The sequence below is a fragment of the Cebus imitator genome, unplaced genomic scaffold (assembly GCF_001604975.1).
Source record: "Cebus imitator isolate Cc_AM_T3 unplaced genomic scaffold, Cebus_imitator-1.0 Scaffold217, whole genome shotgun sequence".
In the NCBI taxonomy this organism is placed as follows: domain Eukaryota; kingdom Metazoa; phylum Chordata; class Mammalia; order Primates; family Cebidae; genus Cebus; species Cebus imitator.
This window is the reverse complement of record NW_016107532.1, coordinates 468939-495672: the sequence shown is the minus strand read 5'-3', so window position 1 is coordinate 495672 and position 26734 is coordinate 468939. Positions and strand designations below refer to the sequence as shown.

At 51.9% G+C, this 26734-nt stretch overlaps 2 protein-coding genes across 18 annotated transcripts in view; one reads left to right on the top strand and one right to left on the bottom strand.

The window, feature by feature from the left end:
* The window catches only part of TANC2 (tetratricopeptide repeat, ankyrin repeat and coiled-coil containing 2), a 437594-nt gene extending 433392 nt beyond the window's left edge, over nt 1-4202 (top strand). For all 8 annotated transcript variants that reach the window (XM_017549227.2, XM_017549226.2, XM_017549224.2 and 5 more), the window contains one exon: nt 1421-4202. In XM_017549227.2, the coding sequence (XP_017404716.1) occupies nt 1421-3386 (1966 nt within the window). In that variant the 3' untranslated portion in view covers nt 3387-4202. The remainder of the gene's footprint in view (nt 1-1420) is intronic.
* LOC108318278 (cytochrome b561) overlaps nt 1-26734 on the bottom strand; it is a 44924-nt gene that overhangs the window by 16813 nt on the left and 1377 nt on the right. For 3 of the 10 annotated variants that reach the window (XM_017549230.2, XM_017549235.2, XM_017549233.2), the window contains exons 2-6: nt 19034-19248; nt 17805-17903; nt 17440-17543; nt 16830-16987; nt 15335-16354 (exon numbers count right to left, since the gene is read on the bottom strand). In XM_017549230.2, the coding sequence (XP_017404719.1) occupies nt 16159-16354; nt 16830-16987; nt 17440-17543; nt 17805-17903; nt 19034-19235 (759 nt within the window). In that variant the 5' untranslated portion in view covers nt 19236-19248 and the 3' untranslated portion in view covers nt 15335-16158. Of the gene's footprint in view, nt 1-15334; nt 16355-16829; nt 16988-17439; nt 17544-17804; nt 17904-19033; nt 19249-22302; nt 22409-26734 lie in introns of those variants that run through there. The other 7 variants (XM_017549236.2, XM_017549238.2, XM_017549237.2 and 4 more) reach the window with 3 other exon arrangements.

Here is a 26734-nt window from a genome sequence, read left to right as displayed (position 1 = left end):
CCAGTCTGCTGGGCTGTGGAGACCACAGATGTTTCCCTTTGGGAGAAAAACACTTTTTCACTGGAGAATGGCAGCTTCTTTCAGGAGGCCTCTGCCATGTCTCAGGCACTTTCCAGCCCCCAAAACAGCTAGCTTAAAGAGACAGCGGTGACTGAAAGAAGTCACTGAAGCAGAACATCCCATCACCCCTTTCAGAGGGAAAAGTAGGATGGGTCACTTAACATCACAGGCTCCTCTTCCTTTTCCTTTAGGCACTTGGGGAATCCCAGATTATTTAGTCTTCCTTCTGGGGCTCTCCTCAAGTCTGGTGGCATCAGACCTCCTTCTCACCTAAATCATCATCACACCACACACACACACACATGGAGTCAGGAGGTCCCTGCTGCCAGGATTGAGAGGACCCAAGAGAACACCATTCCACGTTCCTCATGCCCATCTGCTGTAGTTTGGATACTGGGTAGGAAAGCTCCCCAGAAGATCCTAGAACCTGCTGTCAGTTATCTTTGTCACTGTCTCTTATGCCTCCTGCCCCCACTCTCCTTCTCCCTAGCTGCATGGCAAAGAACTGCTTCAGGTTCACTGCTGTGACCAGGGGCATACGGTCCTGAATATCCCACCCAGGATGAGGCTAGCGATGGTGGCCGCAGTCGCACTCTTATCTAGCTGGGGTAACAAAGTCCTCACAGATGCCTGACTCAAATTCTCTTTCCCTCTGGATCTTTCCTTTTTCACAAGGCCAGTTGTGCCTCTCAGGTGATATTAGTAGAGAAGATGGGAATGTCTCTGACAGTTCATTTCTTCATTGGTAAATTAGAGGCTCCTTGGAGTCAGCTCAGCTCCAGCCCCGAGTGGCCTAGTCAGCAAGCCTAATGCCTGCCCCACTTTGATAGCGCAAATGGAGATGCTGCAGTTCTGTGGGATGAAGGTTAGAAAGGGCGGAGGACAGGGTTCCTGCCTAGAATAGAATAGGCCTGAAATTTGGAGCTAAAATATTGAGAACATAAAGAAAAATTTCTGCTGGATCAGCAAGATTTTTAAATATAGTTATTTTTGTTCCTAAGCTACTTGACAGTGACCCTGTAAATGACAACCCCACCCAACTCATACTGCCTCGTGTGTGTTTGGGCTCTAAAACAACTTCCTGAAGGGCCTGGCTGGACTGGCACAATGGGGACATTTCTCCACTATTCCCAGAGAGGCCAGAAGGAAGATGGAGGCTGAATGGGTTAGGGAATCGTTCGGACTCTTCCAGAATGAGTCTAACCTATTTCCTTCCCTACAAATCAAACCAAACCAAAACACCCCAGACTCCCACAGACACCACCACAGTTCTCTGAGATAGTGACCGTGTTCTCAGCTCTCGGTGAGTTCTCTGGATTCAGAATAACTCCAGTTCCTGTGTTCACATTTTGTCAAGCAGACAGTTTGCAGCAGCCTTAGAGGACCTGAACGAGGCCATCAAGCTGTGTCCAAACAACCGTGAGATCCAGAGACTTCTGATGAGAGTGGAAGAAGAGTGTAGACAGATGCAGCAGCCACAGCAGCCGCAGCCGCAGCCGCCCCCGCCACAGCCTCAGCAGCAGTTGCCGGAAGAAGCAGAACCTGAACCACAGCATGAAGACATATACTCTGTACAGGATATATTTGAGGAGGAGTACCTGGAGCAGGATGTTGAAAATGTTTCCATTGGCCTCCAGACAGAGGCCCGGCCCAGCCAGGGGCTCCCAGTCATCCAGAGCCCACCCTCTTCTCCCCCGCATCGGGACACAGCCTACATCTCCAGCTCCCCTCTTGGCTCTCATCAGGTTTTTGACTTCCGGTCCAATAGTTCTGTAGGCTCGCCCACTAGACAGAGCTATCAGTCCACCTCACCTGCCCTTTCTCCAACTCATCAGAACTCACATTATAGGCCTAGCCCACCACATACTTCCCCAGCTCATCAGGGAGGATCTTACCGCTTCAGCCCCCCTCCTGTGGGAGGGCAGGGCAAAGAATACCCAAGCCCTCCCCCTTCCCCTCTCCGAAGAGGCCCTCAGTATCGGGCCAGCCCTCCAGCCGAAAGTATGAGTGTCTATAGATCCCAGTCTGGTTCACCCGTGCGCTATCAGCAGGAAACAAACGTCAGTCAGCTTCCTGGCAGACCCAAATCTCCATTATCCAAAATGGCCCAGCGGCCCTACCAGATGCCTCAGCTCCCTGTGGCAGTTCCCCAGCAAGGGCTCAGGCTACAGCCTGCCAAGGCCCAGATTGTGAGAAGTAACCAGCCCAGCCCAGCCGTCCATTCAAGCACTGTCATCCCCACTGGAGCCTACGGTCAAGTAGCCCATTCAATGGCGAGTAAATACCAGTCTTCACAAGGAGACATGGGAGTCGGCCAGAGCCGGCTGGTTTATCAAGGGTCAATCGGGGGAATTGTAGGGGATGGGAGGCCAGTGCAGCATGTCCAAGCCAGCCTGAGTGCAGGCGCCATCTGTCAGCATGGAGGCTTGACCAAAGAGGATCTTCCACAGCGACCTTCCTCAGCATACCGAGGTGGCGTGAGATACAGCCAGACACCACAGATCGGACGCAGCCAGTCAGCATCCTATTACCCAGTCTGTCACTCAAAACTAGATCTGGAGCGTTCCCCCAGCCAACTAGGTTCCCCTGACGTGTCACATTTAATCAGAAGACCTATTAGCGTCAACCCTAACGAAATCAAACCCCACCCGCCAACTCCCAGGCCGCTGCTGCACTCCCAAAGTGTAGGCCTTCGCTTCTCGCCATCTAGCAATAGTATCTCCTCCACCTCCAACCTAACTCCGACCTTCCGGCCATCTTCTTCCATCCAGCAAATGGAGATCCCACTGAAACCGGCGTATGAGAGGTCATGTGATGAGCTGTCGCCAGTGTCTCCCACTCAAGGAGGTTACCCCAGTGAGCCCACCCGATCCAGGACCACACCATTCATGGGGATCATCGATAAAACAGCACGGACTCAGCAGTACCCCCACCTCCACCAGCAGAATCGGACCTGGGCAGTGTCGTCCGTGGATACCGTCCTGAGTCCCACGTCTCCAGGCAACCTGCCTCAGCCCGAGTCCTTCAGTCCACCATCATCCATCAGCAACATTGCCTTTTATAACAAAACCAACAATGCACAGAATGGCCATTTGCTGGAGGACGATTATTACAGCCCCCATGGGATGCTGGCTAACGGGTCTCGCGGAGACCTCCTAGAGCGAGTCAGCCAGGCCTCCTCGTATCCCGATGTGAAGGTAGCTCGGACTCTACCTGTGGCTCAGGCATACCAGGACAACCTGTACAGGCAGCTGTCCCGAGACTCTCGGCAAGGGCAGACATCCCCTATCAAACCAAAGAGACCGTTTGTGGAGTCTAATGTTTAAAAGACGTTTTGTTGGAGTGAGACCCGTATGTTTTCACTGCACATTTTCAGGCTTGGTTTCCACATTTGAGGTAGTTCTCTGGCTTAATTTCTCATGTAGTTTCTGTGTGGTGTTCAGAGGTGGCAGCGCACATGCTGAAATCCTTTGCATGCAGCCGACTGGGAAGCTGGCCTCCAGTGAGCCAGAACTTCAGTTTCTCTTGTCTGTGCCCAGCCACATGCTCTCTCCCTCTCTTCAGATGCCAACGAGGAGATTTTTGTGCCGTGTGCTTTAACCCAGGGAGATCAGACACACTGGTCAGCTTTTTCCAGGAGACAATCGCTTTCACTGATGTTGTTGTGTAAATGTCTTTTTCCTTTTTTAAAAAATAAGGTGTTCTTGTTTTATTCTAGAAACTTTAGAAAAGTGTGTGTTGCCCCTTTGCCTTCGCGTTCTTAGCCAGTGGCACCCACAGCCAGCCGCAGCGCATTCTCCCCAGACCACCAGCTCCCCGCAGCCACCAGGTCTACAATGTGCATTAGGAAGAGTGCTGGTCTTTCTAGAGGGGTAAAAGGAAGAGAGAGAGAGAAGTCTGCTAAATTGGAAGAAAACCCCAATATAATTATGTGAAATGTCACTACATTGACTTTCCAAGAGGCATTTTAGGAACATTTAAAAAACAACCAGCCCTTTAAATAGTGCAGTCAGCCAAGGAAATTAGATGAGAATTGTGGCTTTTTTAAGGGAATTCACTGAAAGTTATTCTCTAGGTTTTTAGCCAACAATTAACCACTAAAAGCTGCTGCTTTTTCAGGGTAGGGGAGGGAATAAATACATTAACAAAAATGATTGTTCTGGATTCTTGATGAAAGGCTATGAGAAGTCCGTCCTGGTGACATATACTTTTTAGGTCCTGATACATCACTGTCATTCTCCACAAAAAGGAAACTCTTCCCGAAGGCTGGCTGGTGCGAAAGTCTCGTTAGCTGGATCTTCACCTAGAGCCATATTTTGTTCTACTGGCCCTCCTTCTTTCAACCCTGGTGGTATCATACAAAAATTGGTTTTTCAGAAGCAGATTGGAATCTCTTGGAACCAAAAGACTGATTCCAGCATTTCCACCCAGGGCCAGGCCAGTCGTCGTCTAATTCCGTTTTGAGGTGTGTGGTTTTATTACTATTACAGGAACAATTTCTTTTCTTCTAGGAGTATTTAAGAGTGTGATATTTTAAAGTCAGACACAGCAAAAAGTGTTTCAGGGTGAAGAAAGACCCCTTTCAGCCTGTTTTCTAGTCCTGGGTGGGGACATGAGCTGGACCGCAAGCTTCTGATCTGGCCACTCTACACATTTTCTAGGTCTCGTGGTCATTTGGTAGGCTGACCTTCGAGTAAGTGAGGCCACCATTGAGAGGATAGCAGGAATACAGAAACCAAACCCTTAGCACAGGCCTGGTACTAGCTGTGTATCAGCTCTTACAACTGAACAACTCAACCCAACAAACTAAGCAACTAAAGCAAAACAAAGCAGCATTAGTTCTCTGTTACAGGAATCCTTCTGCTCTGTTAGTAAAGGGCTGCAGGAAGGGCAGTTTCCTGAATAAACATCCAGCTATGACCAGACGCATTTGTAATAGTACGTGCCCTCTGAAGGGGTCACTAAGACACAGGGAGCATGAACCTGAGATCAGAACCATTTCTTTACTAATTCAGATTCTGCCAAATAGACGGACCTCTTCACCCCCAAACCTAAAACAGGCCAGGACTTGTCTCTTTGTGCTGGAAGCAAACAGCTGGGCTAACTCAAGCCCCGGCCTCTTCCCACTCTCCCTCCTGCCTGAGGACTGGTCATCTCAGCTAGACCAGGGTGGGCCTCAGCATCCTCTCCCATCTCTGCGGCCTTCTCTGTCTCACATCAGGAAGATGAAACGTGTAGCTCTAGCGGCAGCCTCTAGCCAGGAGCCAGTGGCCTCTCAGATCCCTTTTGGCTGGCTCTCAGCACTGCTGGCCTCTGCATCTTATTCCTTATATCCGCCTCTCCCTGAGGAGCCATTGCGTTTTGAAGAATTTCTCAGTGTCTGTTAGAAAAGTGCCCCTGTTCATTTGGAACACCACATATCCACCCATCACATGTCCAGGCGAATGAGCAGGTCCTGTAGCTTTACAAATATGCCACTGATGCCACTTGTCCCCAGGGTCTCTCAGTTTTCCAGGACAAAAAGGAGATTTAGAGTCTATACCGTATTGGGCAAAACACCTAAAATGTCAACAGTCAGATGCACTTTTTTTTGCCATCATAAGAGGAAGTATCATTTTTGCCATTATAAGAGGGAGTAAGTATCACTGCTGCGTGCCCGTTGTTTTTGACTAGAAAATGCCAACCAGAGCTTGTTGGGGCGGGAGACATTTTTCCTTATAAGCAGACTGCCTGTGCCCTGTTTGCTACTTCACTGCCATGGGACGATCTGAGTACTGTATTTCAGAGCTGCCCCTTCCCCAGCAGCGAACACTCGCTGAGTCCTTGTCTGGCTTTAGGTGGGAGGAAATGTTTCAGACGAAACTGGTAAGTTCCACTCACTCAAGTCCTATCACCCTGAAATGAGGACAGAGGTGACAAACTTCTGCTTAACAGGTCTCTCACCAAATTGTATGTTCCATTTGCCCAGAATTCTTGCACTAATGGGTTTCTATCACATCATGTCTATAAATGGGTGCACTTTACTGTTTGAATTTGTAACTCTGATAAATACTGGATATTTAAGTGTGAGTAATGTCTTCATTAGAAAATAGCAGAACCGCTCTTGTCTTTTAGTGTATTTTTCAAGAAAAAAAAAATAAGGAAAAGAAAGACATCAAGCAGTGGATCACAACATTTATAGCACAAGAAATAACTGTTGTATATAAGCATCAAAAAGATTAAGAATTTTTTAATACAAAAAATATTTGCAGTGATTTTAAAGTGCTTTTCCAGCAATGTTCTTAGGGACTCCTGAGACACGGTTACTTTATCTACTGGATCAGTAAGGCACACAATTAACAATTAACAATTAATGTTTATTTACAAAGTAAAGGGAAAACCTGTGTAACATGAGAATTTGGCATGACAAAATGGAGACCATTTTGTATCTGCTGTTGTATCTTGTCCGGGTTGCAGACGTGCACTATTAAAGTCCCAAGTTAATAGAGCACAAACCCTTCTCGTTCCTCTCCCACGTGCCCCTCTTTTTAGATGTGTATAACTTAAACTCGATGGCTCAGGAAAATCCCATTAATTAGAATCATGTACAGTACCCCAGGTTGTTGTCCAGATATACAAGTTTGTTAATGTAGTTAAGCCTGGATTATTAAACACTTTTCCTAAATTATTGTAAACAGAACAGCTTAGAGAAAGGTATTCTCAGTCCTTATATTGTATAGTAGTTTATGAACCCCTCTCTAAATATTGGTATTTTTATATTCCAGAGATGTACCCAATAGAAAAATTAAAAAATAATCGGTATCTAATTTAATATCCATAAGTATTTTTCCTTAGATTTTAGTCATATACAGTGGGCTATGTGGACGTCACGTGTGCTTCACCGCAGTTTACCACTAGGTGTCACTGTGGCTCTGCACGGCGCTTGTTTTGTAGCAAAGAACCGCAGCATCTCAGGAGAGAGGAGCTGCTTCCAGGGCAACAGGCAGGCATGCTCAGAAGTTCAGGAGAAGGGAACAGAGGCCTGGAAGGGGTCTTCATGCATCCATGCCCGTTGTGCAAGGCGAACTCTTGGAACACTACATGCTTTGGACTTCAGCCAGGCAGAGGCTGGGAGAAGGCTGACCAGAGCTCCCTCGCTCTGGTGGAGGGATGGGTACATGGAGAAGCCTCTTCTTCCCCATGAGCCTCCCTCTTCTCAGTTCCTCTCAGCCTCCAGCTTTTATCACTACAGAAGCGTCACAGTTGGGTGGTTTGATTCAGAGATAGTTATTTTTCTACTGCAGAAATGCCTTGGACAAAACCAGTGCTCACTGAATCTTTGCCACAAAATGGAACAGGCTATCCCAAGGGGCAAGAGGTGCCCACCCCTGTGCCCGGCCTCCTCTTGATGCTCCCAGTGCCCAGCAGCCTCACCCACCCTGCCTGTCTGTTCCTGGGCTGTCCTTTTCTCAAGAAAGCGACCTGCAAAGGCAGCCGGCTGCTGCCTGCACACCGAGGGCTGTGTGGTCCTGCTGCTTGCTCACTGGGAGGTGCGGCTCTTTCTCCTCTTCCTCTAGGAATTCCAGACTGACCATCCACCATGACTAACAACAACGAACAAAGGGCTTAGGGGTAAGAGCTACCTACAAAGACGTGTCATGGAACCCTTCACCATGCAATGCCTTGAACTCAGCTCTGGCTGCTCCCAAGAAAAGGTGGCTGGCTGGGGGCCCGGACACAAGCACAATGGGGCTGGTGGAGCCACTGTGCAGCGCTACTTGAATAATCACTGGGTTTTCATCAACTCCTTTTGTCATACAGACCACTCAAGGGCTGAAGTGTTGGTAACCTTCATTTCGGTGTCCAAAGCCTCACAGCAGCTGAGCCACCCTCAGGTGGTGGCCACAGTCAGAGCTTTGAAAGTTAGTACCAAATGAACGCATAATTGGACACCAAAAATCAAGTGTTACTTTCATGTTTCCTCACCCCTATCATCTCATTGCCTCCTGCTGACTCTGATTCCGACGCTGAGCTGACCTGCCAGGCTGCCGCTGGATGCTAGAGATGCAGGCCAGCGCCACGCTCGTTTTTCCAGATAGACCTACTCTGTGGAACGGAAGTGCCCTAGCTGCTTTGTTTTTGTAGCACTTGCTGGCTGAATTTTTCTTTTGCTAATTGCTAACCAGAAAGTCTGGTTAGATGGGGCTCAACTCACTCCCTTTAGTCCCCAGAGCCAGACAAGAGTTAATTCTGGAAAATTCAGTACTTGAATGTACCTGCCTTATTGCATACCAATTTACTGGGGGGAAAAAATAGTTAGAGATGCCGGCTCCAGATCTCCACTTCATTCACAGGTTATTTTGGAAATCCTGTAAGTTACACTTCCTGTTCTGGTTTTGTTTTGGCTTTTGTTTCCTTTGGCTGATTCCTGCTGAGTGAGGCCAGTTCCTCATCAGGCTCAGGGCAGGTGCCGTTTTCCGGCATGGCCTCCTTTCCATCTAGCACAGCATCTTTGTCTCTGTTCTGTCTCCTCCAAATCCAAGATGATTTTCATTAGTACAGACATGTACAGTCTACAGTTAAAGAGTGATTTGTACTAATATGATTTTGATTCTTCCTCCTCTTTGCTGTCCTTTCAAGACACTTGCTGGAAAAAGCTTTAATGCACTTAGTTTTCCTTTAGGTTTTCTATGACTCAGATGTAAAGGACTTTCTCTGTACAGTATATTACCCAATGCATGTTTGTTCTCTATCCTAATATATTGAACACCACACAGTTGTGAACTCGTGCAGTGGGGATGACCCACACCCAACAGAGGCATCTAGCCCCCTGTGTAAAAGGAAAGACATTTTCCTTTGCTGTACTTGCTTGAGCAGTTTTCTTGTCTGTACATGTGAGCTGTGAGAGATAGATGTGAAAAGTTCAAATGAATGCATTTTCCTGCCCCATGTATACAGATTATCATCTGTACAATGAACTGTATGTATGAAAGCAAATGTACTTATTTATAAATGGCTAACACTTGGAAAAACATGGTGGTGTGATGCTTTTCTCCTTCTGTTACAATCTCTTCAGGGAGTTGGCTTTTACACTGGCCCTCCTGAGGATGCCATGATGGGGGAGGCACCTTCCCCCAGGAGGAATTGGGCAGGTTAGGGCTAAGGCCAAATTCCTGGTGATTTGGTCAGCCTCTTGTGGGATATTCAGAGTCACCCCTTTGTGCATTTACTTCCTCAGTCACATTACTGAGCGCCTCCTCTCCTCAGAGTTGGACACTGTGACAGGCTCTCGAGAGAGCTGTGGACAAGAGATGGCCATTCTTAGGACCTGTCAGCACAGGCTTGTGACATTTGTCGAGAAAGGGAGGCTTTTTCTTCATTGGAAGAGGTTTTTCTCCAGCCAACCAAGGGAGTACTGAGCTTGTTTCATTTTGTAGCTGAAGCTGCACGTGAGCAGCCACCCTACCAAAAGCCAAGGCTGCGGAGGGCTGCCAGCTTGAGTGGTTACATTTCAGACCGCATCCCCAAGAGGGTAGCAAGCAGGGGTACAGCTCGCACTGTAGACCCAAGGGCTTGGCTGCAGCTGGAGGCCAAGGGGCCTTATGTTTTCATCAGACATCTGGTCGAACTCCAGTCCTCACCATACAGAGAGCTAGGCAGCTGCACTGTGTGTGGAAAAGTGGCAGGTTTCTTGCAACTGGCTGGAGACTCAATACCTTCTAAAGGGAAGAGGAGGGAATAGCACTAGGCCTGCAGCCTTTCCTGCCTAACTGCCACCTCTGTGTTTACTTCAGGGACAAGCAAGGAAGGAGACCACTTCCTCTAGCCATCAGATTTGTGCTCAACAAACATTCCTGCTGTGCAACTACCTACATTTCCCAAAGCCTGGGAAAACTGCAGGCCACACAGTCAGCCCAGCCTGGACGCCACAACTGCCTTCAAAGAGAAGGGGGGACTCTGGCAGCAGCCACCTGCACAATCTCAAAACCATTCCTAGGCTGCTCCAGTTATTAAAAAAAAAAAAGTCATTGGCAAAATCTCAGACAGATAGATAGATTTTTAAAAAGAAAAAAGACGGAGTCTCTGTCACCCAGGCTAGAGTGCAGTGGCACGATCTCAGTTCACTGCAACCTTCGCCTCCCGGGTTGAAGCAATTCTCCTTCCTCAGCCTCCCTAGTAGCTAGGATTATAGGCACCCGCCAGTGCACCTGGCTAATTTCTGTATTTTTAGTAGAGATGGGGTTTCACCATGTTGCCCAGGCTGGTCTCAAACTCCTGACCTCAAGTGATCCACCCACCTCGGCCTCCCAGAGTGCTAGGACTACAGGCATAAGCCACTGCGCCCAGCCTAGTTTGTTTTGTTTTTAGTTAGAGTGGGAGTGTTATGTCACTCTGTCACCCAGGCTGGAGTGCAGTGGTGATCATAGCTCACTGAAGCCTCGACCTCCTGAGCTTAAGCATCCTCCCACCACAGCCTCCCAGGTACCTGGGACCACAGAGTGTGCCACCATGCCCTGCTAACTTTTGTTTTGTTTTGCAGAGATGGAGTCTTGCTATGTTGCCCAGGCTGGTCTCGAATTCCTGGCCTCAATCTATCCTCCTGCCTTGGCCTCCCAAAATGCTGGGATTACAGGTGTGAGCCACCATATCTGGCCAAACCCCCAGTTTTTTAAGAAGTCCTGAGACACTGAAGGAAAGGAAAAAGGGAATGATTCATTTTAAAAAACTATTAATACTTCTTAAAAAGAATTTACCCTCGACCTGAATAAAAAGCTACTCAGAGTAGAAATAAACAGCAAGCTCAGCAGAAGCCTGTCGATCCTCAGAAGCACCGGGTCAGACATTCATCCCTCACGGGTACCTTTTGGTACCTGCAGGCAGGTGCAGTACACACGTGCGTGGTGGCTAAACTCCCCTGCAGTCAGCTGGGAATGGGTAGGTGAACCAGCGGGGAATGAAGTCATCCTCTTTCAGCCTTAAAAACAGAAACTGGATGAGGAGCTTGGAGAACCTTGGCAGCTGAGTTATTCCATTCTCAGGAATAAGATAGGGCATTGATAACAAGGGTACCACGTCTGGAAGGCCCTGTGATAAAAAGAGAGGGTCCTCATAGAAGAGAAGGTGCTCAGAGTCCATTCTAACAGGCCGCTCTCTTGGGAGGTCCATTACGTCCCAGACACCACGATAAGGGCTTCATATATATTCCCTAATGTATTTCTCACACCTCGACAGGCAACATTGCTGTCTCCAAAACACAAATGCAGAAACAGATCCGGGGAGCTGAAGTTGCTCAGGGTCAGGCAAAGGTAGGACTGACTCAGAGCCGCACTGAGAGCTCTTCCCTCCACCATGTGCTTCCTCTCTCAGAAGGAATGGTCTGAAAAGACCAACCCCGAATGACGCCCAGCAGAGCCCAGACGCTGGGTCCAGGAGGATGGCTTGGGAAATGCTGTGTGCTCGTTTGGAGAAATAACTCTATGTTCAGTCAAGAGGAGTCGCTTTGGGACTTCACAGAGTCCCAAACCCAATAAGAAGGTGACATCCCTGCTGTTATCCAACTGGAGATTAGTGGGGGAAGACGTGCAGTGGCTCTCTGGAGAGGGAGGCATCATCCCCTGGTGCCCGAGGTCATTTCGGTATTCACAGAGACCCTTTCCGAAACCCGAAACTGGACCCCTTCCTTACACTTTATACAAAAATTAGATGAATTAAAGATTTAAACATGAGGCCTAACACCATAAAAACTCTAAAAGAAAACCTAGGCAGTACCATTCAGGACATAGGCATGGACAAGGACTTCATGACTAAAACACCAAAAGCAATGGCAACAAAAGCCAAACTAGACAAATGGGATTTAATTAAACTTAAGAGCTTCTGCACAGCAAAAGAAACTATCAATAGAGTGAACCGGCAACCAACAGAATGGGAAAAAAAAACTTCGCAATCTACCCATCTGACAAAGAGCTACTATCCAGAATCTACAGAGAACTTAACCAAATTTACAAGGAAAAAACAACCCCATCAAAAAGTGGGCAAAAGATATGAGCAGACACTTTTCAAAAGAAGACATTTATGCAGCCAACAAACATATGAAAAAAAGCTCGTCATCCCTGGTCATTAGAGAAATATGAATCAAAACTACATTGAGGTACCACCTCCCGCCAGTTAGAATGGCGGTCATTAAAAAATCAGGAGACAACAGATGTAGAGAAATAGGAACACTTTTACTCTGTTGGTGGGAGTGTAAATTAGTTCAACCATTGTGGAAGACAGTGTGGTGATTGCCGAGGATCTAGAAACAGAAATACCATTTGACCCAGCAATCCCATTACAGGGTATATACCCAAATGAGTATAAGTCATTCTATTATAAAGACACACGTACACGTATGTTTATTGCAACACTGTTCACAATAGCAAAGACTTGGAACCAACCCAAATGCCCACCAATGATAGATTGGATAAAGAAAATGTGGCACATATACACCATGGAATACTATGCAGCCATAAAAAGGATGAGTCCATGTCCTTTGCAGGGACATGGATGAAACTGGAAACCATCATTCTCAGCAAACTGACACAAGAACAGAAAACCAACCACCACCATGTTCTCACTCATAAGTGGGTGTTGAACAATGAGAACACACGGACACAGGGAGGGGAACATCACACAGGGAGGGGCCTGTCAGAGGGTGGTGGGGGCTGGGAGAGGAACAGCAGGGGGTGGGGGGATTGGGGAGGGATAGCATTAGGAGAAATACCTAATGTAGATGATGGGGCGGTGGATGCAGCACACCACCATGGCACATTTATACTGTGTAACCTGCACGATCTGCACTTGTACCCCAGAACTTAAAAGAAAAAGGGGAGGGGCCAGGCACGGTGGCTCACGCCTGTAATCCCAGCACTTTGGGAGGTAGAGGCAGGTGGATCATGACGTTAGGAGTTCAAGACCAGCCTTGCAAAGATGGCGAAACCCCATTTCTACAAAAAAAAGAAATTAGCTGGGCACAGTGGTGGGCACAGTGGCAGGCACCTGTAATCCCAGCTACTCGGGAAGGTGGGATATATATAAACAAACAGGCAAGAAAAAAAGATGCAGAGGCTGGCGCAAAAAAAAAAAAAAAACAGAAATGAGATGCTCTTGGCTGAGGAAGCAGCTTGTGACAAGTATCAAGCCACGTGTTTTGAATGCTTTTCAGTAAAGTTCCCCACAGAAGCCTTGATTCAAGAGGGACTCTACCGGTGCCCTAAGGAAGGACCTCTCCACTCTGGCTCCTACACATGAGAGACCAGCTACAATACGGAAGATAAAGTTGAGACATGCTGGGAAGCAGGGACTGCTGTTACCTTATTAGAGGATCTGCTGTGGGGTCCCTTTAAATATAGTGAGCTCTGGTGAGTTTTTCAGTTGTTTTCAGTCAGGGGTCCCCAGCCCAGGGCCCCAGGCCAGTATGGGTGCATGCCCTGTTAGGAACCTGGCCACCGGAGGAGGTGAGCAGCAGCCAATGAGCATGACCGCCGGAGCTCCGCCTCCTGTCAGATCCCCAGAACCCTACTGTGAGCTGCGCATGTGAGGGATCTAGTTTGCCCCCTCCTTAAGAGAATCCAATGCCTGATGGTCTGTCACTGTCTCCCAGCACCCCCAGAAGGGACTGTATAGTTGCAGGAAAACAAGCTCAGGGCTCCCACTGATTCCACATTTCCATGAGTTGTAGAATTATTATATATTACAATGTAATAATAATACAAAATGCACAATAAATGTAATGTGCTTGAATCATCCCAAAACTATTCCCTGCCTCCAGCCTTGGTCTGTGGAAAAATTGTCTTCCACAAAACCTGTCCCTGCTGCCAGAAAGGTTGGGGACCGCTGCTTTAAGTGACAAGGCACAGAGCCACGGTGCGATTCCACCCAAATTTGCCAAAACACACCTTCTGCCTGAGCCACGTACTTGGATCAAAAGTGGGATCTTGGCTTGTTCCAAAACCTTTGCTCCTCCTCTTAAGGATCAAAAGACCAATTTCAAAGGGAAAGGGGTCTGTTAAACACTCGGAGACACTCCTCCCTGAGGCTCTTACCGGGCACTTGCAGCCTCGCCCTCCAGGCCACCCTCAGGCTGAAAGCAAAGGGTTTATCTCACCACATGGAAATACTGCCTCCGCTGCGTGGAGACTGGACAACCAGGGCCTTTTCGGACCCTAGGCCGTGATCAATATCACTATCACTTTACCTTCTGTGCCCAGCTTGCAGATACCTAATTTCTCTCAGGCCTGGAGCTAACATCATGTTTCTGGCTGCTCAAAGCTCTGGCTCCTTTTATTGCACAGTAAAGGAAGGTAACAGGCGAGAGGTCTGCTGTAGACATTTATTGCATCATCTGTTGCACCAACAGCACATTGTATTTCACAGAAGACTGGCCACAGGCAAAATAAAATAACGCACCACAGAGCTGCTCCTGGGGGCCGCCTTTGCTCCTTAGTCATCCTTAGTCATCCAGCGTTCACTTTGGCAAACAGCGGTTTACAGACTTTTGTTGCAAATCTAAGGTTCCATTTCTCTCTAGCATTCGGGCTAGGGAGACAGGATTGTACTTTGGTAGTTGTCTGAGGTGGAGTTTTCCCACATGTAGACATTTCACTATACAAGTGGGTGTCTGATTAAAGAACTCACAGTGCCACTACCCTTGAAGAGTATACAGTGTAAACAGGAGGCGAACACCGTCATCCAGGCAGGCTGAGAGGAGGAGGGAAAGGGGCTCCAAGGAGCCTGGGCAGCCCCTGCTGGGGAGGGGCCTGAACTATAACCACCTGCTCCCAGAAATGACATGGCCTGAGGCAGGACTGGCAGCAAAAGCCAACTCCCGGAAATCTGAGCATTAGAGGAGGCTGACCCATATCTCTAAGGCGGCATCGGGGAGGAAAGGGAGAGTCGCCATCAGGTCTGGAACTGTTACCAGCTTCTTCACTGAAGCAAACTGTGTCTGTCTCAAGCTAAGCCATGCTCCTCAAACCCCCAAAAAACAAGGAAAACAAGGAGAGAAGTCACCAGATCCAAGACGCACACGATCAATGTTCTAATCACGCTATCTCCAGGCCGAAGCCAAACAGTGACTCAGCTAACAGCACGACACTCACACAGAACACAAGAGGCTGGGGGGTCTGCAGACCAGTCTAGTTCTGACTCCATCCTGACTTCCTGGAAAGATGGGCACCAAGTCAGAGGGAGAAGGCTCGTCCTCCAGAACAGAGGCAGCAACTCCAGCAGCCCAGGGGCTCCAGCCACAGCCAGCAGCAGTGGTTTTTCATTTAAAAAATGCTAAGCTTTGTGCCCTCCGCCTCCCAGCCTGAGCAAAGCCTGGGTGAGCCTGGGAGAAGAAACCAGGGCTGAGCTGTGAGGTCAGGGGAGGGGTGCTGCAGGGAGGGAGCCCCAGCAGAAAGGGGCTGTAGGGTGCCTCCCACCTTTGCCCCCCATGTCTGGATCAGCCTGAGAGGAAGCTGCCCACATCTGCGAAGGGAACGTTTGTCTGAAGTCATGGGCTTCCACCCCCTCTCCCAGCAAAGCTGTCCTGAATAAAGGGTTAAAGAATAGGAGGGTCAGGACTGCAGCTGGACCAGGGCCTCATCTCAGCCTCCGCGGGCCTGGCCCGCCCCTCTCCTGGGAACCTTGCTCTCAACACCAACATACTTGACACATCATGTCACTTGCTCCTCTGCCAAAGACTGGGCCCATCTGAGCCACGTGTTACTCGGGCTGGAGGGGCTCCTGGTTTGCACTCAGAAGCCGTCATGGCCTTTCCAGGCCCGTCCCTGAGGCCCCCCCAGTTTCCCGTGGCCTTGCCCCAGGCATCTGCTGCCCGGAGGGTGGGGCCCTCTCGCTGGCTCCTCTAAAGATCTGTGCTCTGCGACCAGGACTGACCAAAGCCTTTGCACTGAAGGGGACAATAGAGACGCGGGAGCTATAGCAGCGGAGAAAGGGAGAAGCAGAGGTGGCGGAGCCCCACCCCAGAAAGCAGCACTCAAACAGACGCAGCTGCACGCACTCGCGCACTCGCCCGCCCTCCGCTGGAGCCTGCAGCCCTGAAGACACCCTGCGGACCCCCAGGGCCTGCTGGGCGCATCACTGGGAGCTGGGGCTGTCTCCCTCCGTCAGCGTCTTGAAGTCCATGGAGAGGGCCTGCTCCTCCGCCTGGGAGGGCCGCTTCCAGTCGGGCCGGGTCAAGATGTAGAGCACCACACCCCCGAAGCAGGCCAGCAGCAGGCCCAGCACGTTGGCCAGGACGCCCTCGGGCTCAAACAAGCTGTACTTGGCCCTGCAGGGGTGAGAGGAAGGGAGGAGCTGCCCGAGGGGTCACAGGCCAAATGCCCTTCGTATTCTGGGCCTTAAAGATGGCACGGGGATGCCAGCACCAGCCCCTGCCTCCCTACTCTGCCCAACAGAAAGACCACCCCCCCCAACCAGCAATCTCCAGCTACTGCTCAGACAGAAAATGATGGGGAATGTAAAAATCTAGATCATTCTTCCAGTTCTAAGCAGTTGTGCCGCAGATCCTGCTGCGCGATGGGAATGAATAGGGTGCCCATAGTCCCGAAGTTGCTCTGAAAAGATAAAGCCAACCAAAGCCAGGCCCCAGGCCCCCGGCCCCCAGATCTTAGCAAGCGTAACTACAGGCGCCAGTTGTCTGAGTCCACGCGAGGCGGCGCAGGAAGCCACGGCTGGGAAGCAGAGGGCAGGGTGAGCTCTGAGCCGGGCTGGCTCGGGCCCTGCCCCCTCCCGCCCCGGACACTCACCCGAGCTTGAACAGCAGGGCCTCCTTCAGGCCCAGCAGGGCGGTGCCCACGGAGAGGAGGAAGATGGTGGCGCCAAAGAAGACGTGTGACGCGCGGTAGCGGCTCCTCAGGGAAAACGAGGCTCCAGGGAAGAGGAAGAAGCTGAAGCCCACCAGCCACTAGGAGGAAAGGAGGGCGGTTCCGGGACGCGGCGGCGGCCAACCCGAGCAGCCGAGGTCAGCCCAGGCACACGCCGACGCGCCCGTGAGCCCGTGCGCCCACGCGCCCACGTGGCGACTGCTAGCCCCTCAGCCCCGCCTGGTTTCCTCCCTCCTCAGCACGGGGGTGGGAGGGGCACGACCCCAACGCTTGAGGCCTTAGCACACTTGCAGACTCGGAAAGCTGGGCTTGTGAGCCGCAGGGCGCCTGGGAGCTGGGCACTCTTGGCCTCCAATCCTAGCCTTGCACGCACCCAGGCCTGGGAAGGCAGCGTCCGGCTGTGCTAAGGCAGCTCTCTCCTCTGCACGCACCCCAGGGAACAGGCCCTTCCATCAAGCACATTCGACCCAGCTCCCCTCCCCTCCCACCTCCCTGGGAGGTGGCCCAGGCCCCAGGTGCTGGAAGGACTCACCTGCACGAAGTACAGGACAAAGACCAGGATCCCACACCAGCTGTGCAGGCTGTACAGGTCAGCGTAGCCCTTCTTCCTGTGGTAGTCGAACACCGCCACCAAGCCTGGGCCAGAGACAGGCCACAGGAGGACAGGGTTGGATGTGGAAAAAGGAGGGGGTGAGATGACCCAAGGGAACCGGTTAGTGGGGACTTCTGCGCTTTAGTCCCAGCTCGATGGCTGCCAGCACCCAGCAGCCCTGCAGGGAATGTTTGGAGTGGGGCGGGCCCATCACAGCTCTGGGGACGGAACAGAGCAGATGGGGCGGGCATTTGCAACGCCTGAAGAGGCAGGCAGGGGCAGGAAGGCTGCACCCGAGAACTCACCAACCAGGGCGATGATGAGCGCAAAGACGTGCAGCAGCCCGTGCAGGACCTTGGTGGTGCGTTTGGCTTCATTCCTGAAGACACGGTAAACCAGCAGGGCTATGGCAGACGAGAGCAGGAACATGAGTGCACCCGCCTGCAGTGAGGCCTCCTGCCCAGCAGCAAGGAGACCCCTTGGTGCAGAGGCAATGTGAGCTGTCCTCTTGTCACCGGAGCCCAGCTGCAGGAACCGAGGACAAAGCCAGCCTCCCCCAGGGACCCTGGGCATGTCCTGGCCTTCTCCCAGAGCACTAGGGCTGTGTGCAGCCTAACACCCCTCCCCGACCCTCCAACCTCCCCAAGCTGTGCACACTCAAAGAGGGCAGGGCGGGAGGCCTGTCCGATCACCAGGAGAGGCAGCAAAGGCAGGGCCTTTGCCCTCGCCCCCACCTGAAGGAACTACCCGGCCCAGCAGACGCTCCGCCCCACCTGCCTTCTTGTCAGGTGTCCTGCATATTCCAGGCCATGTTTGGTGTTCACTGTTGGTCATACTGAGGAAACCAGTAGCCACTGAGTTCACCTGTTAGCCACGTGGCTCCTCATGTGGCCCCACTGCAGCCTGGGCAGATGGTCCTATGCTTAGCAAGCAGTCCCCCTTCCAGGCAGAACCTTATGATCCGAGCCTGACCTCCCACATCCAGAAGAGGTGGGCAAGGCTAGGTCACGTGAGGAATGCCTCTGAGCTTTCTGCTGCTCAGGGTGGCTGTCACCAGGACTGCCTCAACCGGATGTAGATCCCACTTCCTGGATCTCTGGCCCGGAGGCAGGTGGAGGCCACGCACCACCTGGCTCCTGTCCCAGAGGGAGGCACTCTAGCTCTGCCAAGTCTAAGACACGTGCGCATGCATGCACACACACTCTCTCGCATATGCCTATTTTTTCCCTCAATTCAAACCACCCCTGCAGCACAGCCTGGCTCGGGGCCCCACCCCTTTCCCTCTGCTCCACGAAGTCCCCATCTTGGATGTTCTGTGTGGAAACAGGAGGTGCCAATGCCGGGCCAGGCTGGACAGGAGCTGCCACCCACCAGCCTCCATCTCCCCAGGCTCTGAGCCAGCTTCCATCTCTGTCTTTGTTAGAATCTTAGATTTGTCCAACCGGAAGAGACTGCAGGGGTGACAGGACCCCTGCAAACTGCCTCTCAGGGACCCCCACAAGCCCGGGCAGATAGGAGCAGCTATTGGACTCACCATCTCCCTGCAGGAAGATCAGGCCTATGGCCATGCAGAGCGGGTGCACATTGAACTGCAGGTTGCTCTCCCAGGCAATGCCGCCTCGGTACAGACCAAGCCAAGCACCAGTCATGGCCACCAAGGTCAGGCCCAGCAGCTGGGAGAAGGCCACGTAGTAAGGCAGCGCTGCAGGGGTGGATGCGGTGGCCCTCCCCTCCATGCTGAGGCCAAGGCTGCAAGGAAAAAGCAGAGCTCAGAGGAGCAGCGCGGAGCCCCCTGAGATGCACAAAGCTGTCCCAGATGCACACAGGCTCCCCAAGATAAGCATGGACCCCCCCAGATGTGCATGTCCCCTGAAATGTACACGCCACCCCAAGATGTGCGTGGCCGCCCCAGATGGCGCACAGCCACCCCCGAGGTGCACAGTCCCCCCAGATACGCACAGACATCCAAGATGCACGGCCCCTCGAAATGCACACAGCCACCCCCACTAGATGTGCACAGCAGCCCCTAGGGTTGTACATAGTCCCCCCAGATGCACACAGCACCCCTAGAGATGCACATGTCACCCCAACAGATGCACACGCACACCCCGCCACCAAGATGTGGCCCCGATACCCTCCACTGAGGCTCCCAAGGGAAGCAGCCCTCATTCTCCCACCCACAAGCCCCTTCCCACCCATCATCCTGGAGCAGAGGTCCCAAGTCTCAGGAATGACTGGGGGGCAGCCTCCCCACAGGAACAGGCGAGACCTGGGACGTGACACCAGGAGTTCCACACGCGGTGAGGATGCAAGGCAAGATACCCCAAATTCTGGTGAGCACAAGGGCCCAGTGCCTGGCTCTCTTTTCTGTTTCGAGAGGCCCTGGCTTTCCTCAGGTGGGCTTTGCAAGTGAGTTACACAGGTGAGCACACTCCTTGAAGGGATGGGGCTGGTCACACCTTTTCTCCAGACACATCATGAAGTACATCTCGGGGAGAAATGGGAAGTCTCTCTCCCCAGCCTGGTTTTTGACTCCACACTGGCGATGAGGCCCCCCCACCCCACACCCAGGAAAGCCAGCCCAGCTTCCATGGCCCACCCGCCCCCCCCCCCCACCTCGCAGCACCTGCAGAAAAGAAGTGCCTGGACCCAGCTGCACACAGGGACCTGTCAGCACACAGGAACACTGCACTTCCCCTCCATAGCTGGGGCAGGTGGACCCGCACTCTAGAACGGTCCTCAGGTGAGGTTCCAAAACTGAAGGTCCCCAGAGCTGAGGCCTGCGAGAGGGCCGGGTAGAGCTCAGCACGGCTGTGGAGGCACTCAGCCCCACGTGACCCTCCGGGGAGAACAGAGAGCAGGTGGTTCCTAGGGACGTAGGAATGAGAAGGCCACAGTAGGAGCCCACGGGAGTGCCCAGTGCCTGCACAGCCTCGTGCCAGACAGGAGAGCGCCCGCAGCTGGGGATGGGAGGAGAGGCAGCAGGAGGAGAACAATCGTGCCCTCGCCTGCTCTCCCTTCACCCAGTGGCAGCAGCAGCCCTTGCGCCATGGAAAAGTGCTGCCATGGCCCTCCACTGCCACTGTGACTGCTGCACCATGGTCACCACCATGGCCACCACAAGCAGACACTGGAGCACCGCTGCTGCCCCCACCACACCCCGGATGGTTGTCCACTGGCCCCTCGCCATGGTCCAGCCTCTCCTGGCAGCAACTGTATCAGAACTAGGAAGACAGTGGCCAGCACAAGGGCACTGACCCCTTTCACACCCGCCACACACTGCCCTGCAGCGCCCAGGAGCTGGTTTTCAGTCCCTCCCAGGGATGGGCTCCTTCTCTGCTGCCCAGTTCTCTCTGCCACGTCGGACAACTGTTGGCAACTCCACCATTAAAAGCGGGATATGTGTTGGCCAGGCTCGGTGGCTCACACCTGTAATCCCAGCACTTAAGGAGGCCAAGGTGAGTGGATCACATGAGACCAGGAGTTCAAGACCAGCTGCAACACGGTGAAATCCCATCTCTACTAAAAATACAAAAATTAGCAAGGACATGGTGGTGCACACCTGTAATCCCAGCTACTTGGGACGCTGGGGCAAGAGAATCACTTGAACCCAGGAGGCAGAGTTTGCAGTGGACCAAGTTCATGCCACTGCATTCCAACCCGGGTGATAGAGTGAGACTCTGTCTCAAAAAAAATTTTTTTAATTAAAAAGGGGGGAAGGTGTGTTAATAATTTACACACACTGCAGCAGAATATGGATCAGGAAAAAAGGTAAAATGGCAGGCCATCAGCATTTGCTCTGTATCCTCACACACCTTCCCAAAAACACACACGCATCCTCTAATAGAAGCAGGATCGTGCTGTTTTCTAACCTGCTTTTTCACTAAGGGCGTAGCGCGCATGGTTTGTGTCACTGAGCATGCAGCAGCATCATTCTCACGCTCTTACACTGCATGGCCACTTTTTAGCCAACGAGTCCCCACTGTTCAGTATTTAGCTAGCTGTCAGTTTTCCACCAAATAAGCAACAGGATGTGGTCATCTTTGCAAACTCCTCTGCAGGGAATCCTGAGACAAGGGCTAGGTTCTGTTTTAGATTTCCGACACATTCCGTCAAATCATCTCCCAGAAACGCAGCCCCAGGGTGGACAGGAATACAGGATTCCAGAAGCCCCAGCCGACAATAAATCCTATTTCTGGAATTCCTGCCGCTTTCCTTATCTGTCACCTACATAGGTATCAGTTCTGTCCCCGCAACCCCAAATTCAAGCCCCATTTCTGTCTGTTCACTACTCATGTCTTCTCATCTCTGGACATCCCACAGATGCTTCAAACCCAGCCCTTCCCTAGTCACCTCCTCTCCCATTGTCACCAAGTCCTCTCACGCCTTCCCCACTCTAGTGGGACTGCCCTTCTTCCGGGCCCAGGTGACACCTCGGCTCCTCTGCCCAGGCTGCCCAGGCCACCACATGCTGGGCCCTCCCCTCACTTCCCTCCCGACCATCCTCATGCCACACCCAAGTCAGGGCCTGCAGCCTCTCCCTCTTCAACATGACAGACACTCCAGGGACTAAGCCAGCTCCCGAGGTCGTGGTGTCCCCTCCGCAAGAGGCCCCGAGTGCCAGTGAAATGCCAACTTCGTGGCACGATCCTGCCCGTTTCCATCTACAGCCTCCACTATTCCCATGGCCAAGGACATGGCCCAGCCTGGCTCCCTGCTGCAGGCCCCACACCCCTCCCTCCACTCCCCAGGCACCTTGCAGGCAGGTCACTCTGTCCCCAGGCTCTCCCGGAGCCTCCTTACCCTGTTGCTTCTGTCTAGGTTAATCTCCAGGTGCCCTGTCCACTCCTGGAAGGCAGGGACACTCTTGATCCTCCTTGGGAATTCTTGGGTCTCCAACTCCCCAAGTCTAACGGGAAAATGTACTGAAAGAAGAGCTGTCCCCCCAGTCACTTGTCATCTGTCTTCTCCAGGCCACCGCTTCCTTTATTAGATTCATCCCCAGAGAGCCCAGCTGCAGGCAGAATCTGATTAGCTTCTATTAGGAAGAACAGAGGGGACATCACCCCTCCCTCCGCCGGGCGACCCAATAACCTCCCCATGCCTCGTGGAGTACAAAGGGCAGGAGAGCCCAGCAGAACAAGGTGCCACTGCCCATTCCCTCCTTCCCACCAGGCTCCCGGGGGACAGGCAGACACCAGGGCCAGGATCTCTTCTCGGAGGGGCAACTGCCTATGCTGAAATGCCCGCCTGGCCTCCTGGGGAGTCATAACCCTGAGTCAGTCTGCTTCCGCTGTGTCCTGGTGGACACGTGCTTGGTGTGTCAGGAGGGTGGGGACCCAACAGCCTGTGAGCCCCTGCTCTGTGCTGGGTGCTTCACGCCCTCTCTCTCACGTCGCCCTTAAATGACACTGCAGCTAACAGGAGCACTGACCCAACTTGACCCACCAGAAAGTGGGGGCTCAACAAAGACAAGAGACATGCCCCCAAATTCCCATCAGCAAATAGCAGCTCAACTCAACCCGCACGCACCCGCACTCGGCCAGGTGCTGCAGCCACACAGAGGGGGCCTGGTCCCTGCCCTCAAGGGGCTTGCAGATAAGCTTCTGTGCAATGCAAATTTTCAGGTCAGGGTGGTACAAGTTTGAGCCAAGAGCTGATTCGGGCCTCCAAGACCCGTCCTAATGCACACACGGAAGATGGCACCACTGCTTTTACGTCTGTGGGCGGCAGCGTCTCCAGCTCTCGGGCCAAGCAGTGGCTGCCTGCTGCTGCTGTGGCTTTGGCCTTTCCAAGACCCAGGAACTAGGGTGGTGCCATCAGGCTTTCCAGAGACTGAAGCCAGCCAGGGTCTGTGTCGGTGCTCACTGGGGAAGCTGCCTGGATGCAGGGCTCCCAGGTGGTGGTCCCCCTCCTGTGCCAGTCCTCCCTGCCTCGGTTCCACCATGGCACTAAGCACTGGTAGGTACGTGCAGACAGAGGGTCCCCACCACAGGCAAGAGGGAAGGGGTTCAAGGAAGGCCAACAAGCCGAGGGAGCTGCATTTCCATTTGCTCCAAAGGTGGTTGGTTGTCCTGGCTCCCCTCCTTGCACTCGCAAGGCCATTCATTCGACGTAATTGATAACCCATTTGTGTGGGAGGAGGGGCCGTGTCCCATGCCAGGGGTGGGAGTAGACATTCCAATGTCTCTGGAAAGAATTGGACCCACCCACAAACGTGTCTGCTGCATTTGCAAACCTGGACCTTGGGTGAGATTTACTCCCAAGGAAGCAAGGGCCTTTGAACCATGGCCCTCCTTTCCCAGTCTTGACAGCGAGAATCCTCTCTCGCCCTTCCCTCCTCACTGGGCGGCCCTGGGACTCTGGCTGTTCTTGGCCCCGCTGGGTTCTCAGAGCAGAACTGTGGGCAGCAGCTTCAAGGCGTAGAAGCAGCCACTCCCCACCCCCAAGGGCTCTGCTGCTCAGCAGACAAGAGCCTGGCGACCAGAGGGAGTGCACGTAGCCCTCACAGTCGCTTGGCTTCCTCTGTAAGAGCTCAGGATGAGGGTGACTGATCTCTGGCAGTTTCTGGAACTGCGAGCTGTGAGAGGCACCCTCCTCCCCACCCACTCCCACCACCTGCAGTGAGAGTCCACCTAATGCAATCAGCGCGTTAAGGACAGCAGGACCCGCAAGGCTTAGCTGAGCATCACTCTCCCTCCCTGCATCCACTGCATTTTATTAAAAGGCAACCAGGACTAATCTCATTATTGGGGACCAGACACTGCACATGGTGCACAGCCTAGGGGGTGGAAGGCGGAGCAGGGAGGCTGGGAAGCGGGCGGCCTGAGCTGGCTGCAGCCCTCCTTATCAACAGCAGGGTTTGAATTGAGTTAGGAAAGATTGTGACTGAGGAAGGGACGACATCACTTCTTGATGGGTGGAGGGGAAAACAGCTCAATTGCCCCAGAACATCCTAGCATGTGATGAAGGAGAAGGCAAAGTGTGGTGTGAGCTGTTAGGGTACTTTCTTAGCACCCCAGTTGCCCCAGAAAGAAGGGGCTTCCCGGGCAGTGCTCCCCCTTCCATGCCAGTCCTCCTGTGTCCTCCCTCCTCAGTACCAGCATGGCACTAAGCACAGGTGCCCTCAGAGACAACAGGCCCGGACAGGAGGACAGGGTAAGAGAGAAGGCGTTACAGGAAAGGGCAAACAAGCTGAGAGAGCTGCATTTCCACTTGCTCCCACGGTGGCTGTCCTGGCCCATGCAGCCCAGAGACCGAGGGCATCCAGACTGCTTGGACCAGGCACCAAGGAACCAGGTACCCGGGAAGCAGCAGAGCTTGAAGTCAAAGTCAAACACTGAGCTCCTTTCTCCCACCAGACAGGGGACTCCCAATGCTTACGAACAAAAATGTTTCCATTTCCATGAAAATCACAAGAAAAAATGAACATTTAGGGTTGAGGAAAATGTTGCAATTTTTTTTTTTTTTGAGACAGTCTCACTCACTCTGTTGCCCAGGCTGGAGTGGCATGATATGGGCTCACTGCAACCTCCGCCTCCTAGGTTCAAGCAATTCTCCTGCCTCAGTCTCCCAAAAAGCTGGGACTACAGATGTGCATCACCACACCTGGCTAATTTTGTCTTTTTAGTAGAGACAGGGTTTCACCATGTTGGCCAGGCTGGTCTTGAACTCCTGACCTCAGGTGATCCACCTGCCTCAGCCTCCCAAAGTGATTTTTTTAAACTTATTTCAATTATTATATATATATATATATATATATATATTTTTTTTTTTTTTTTTGAGACAATGTCTAACTCTGTCACCCAGGCTGGAGTACACTGGCATGATCATAGCTCACTGCAGCCTCGGACTCCTGGGCTACAGGATCCTTCCATCTCAGCCTCCCAAGTAGCTATAACTATGAGTATGCTAAAATGCCCAGTTAAAATATATATATATATATATATATGTACATTTTTTTTTTTTCTGAGAGATAGGGTTTCACTATGTTTTGTAGGCCAGTGTCAAACTCCTGGTCTCAAGCAGTCCTCCAGCCTTGGCCTCCAAAAGCGCTGGGATTACAGACAGACATAAGCCAGCCCTAAAATGTTTGGTTTTGTTTTTTATTGTAACCCAGTCTGGATTATACTTGCCTTTATACCAATGCAGTTGTAAAATATAATTTTTATTTTTATTTTTATTTTTTTTAAGACAGAGTCTCACTCTGTCGCCCAGGCTGGTGTGCAGTGGCATGATCTCGGCTCACTGCAACCTCTACCTCCTGGGTTCAAGCAATTCTCCTGCCTCAGCCTCCTGAGTAGCTGGGACTACAGGCTCATGCCACCATGCCCAGCTGTTTTGTATTTTTAGTACAGACAGGGTTTCACCATATTGGAAGGGTTGGTCTCAAACTCCTGACTTTGTGATCCAACCGCCTCAGCCTCCCAAAGTGCTGGGATTACAGGCGTGAACCACGGTGCTCGGCCCTGAATTTGTATTGTATTTTTATGGAAGAAGGCGCCTCTGAAGACCAGAAGGGCAATGGCTCATGAAAGGCCCCTTGCAGCCCAGGTTCAAGAGATGTGATTTCAAAGCAGGCTCACTATTTATAACCATCAGCTCCTGGACAAGCCAAGTCCCTTCTCCAAGCCTGCTTCCTAATCTATAAAGTGGGAGGATATCTGGATCTACCTTACTGACCACAGAAAGAGTTAGTGGATAAACGTTTTAGTGTCCAGCACAGTGTCTGCCATGCAGTCAGCACTCCATCAAAGAGCAATCTCACAAACACGAAATCTGTCCTAAGAGCACCTCAGGAGAATCGCACTGAGGACACAGGAGGTTTGGGGCCACAGAGAGCCAGATGGCAGCCGACACTAATAAATCCACACTCCCTTTCTGTCCACCATCAGCCCCCCACACCAAGCAGAAACTCCTGGGGCTGGGAAGAATGCAGGAGGGTCTGCTTTTAATCTGTGATATTTTATATTCCTAAAATTCATTTATGAATTGCTCAGGCAGTAGAGTACTTTTTCCCAGTGAAACTATGCTTTTAGAGGCGGTTAATTTCTCATTCCCCTTCACCAATGCCATCTAATGCCACTGAACCACCTGGTATTAACATGAGCCCAAGCTCTGCCTACCAAGGGAAGGTGGTGGGGACAGTAAAGTGGTAGGACAAGGCTGGGTGTGGTGGCTCACGTCTGTAATCCTAGCACTTTGGGAGGCCAAGGCAGGCTGATCACTTGAGGTC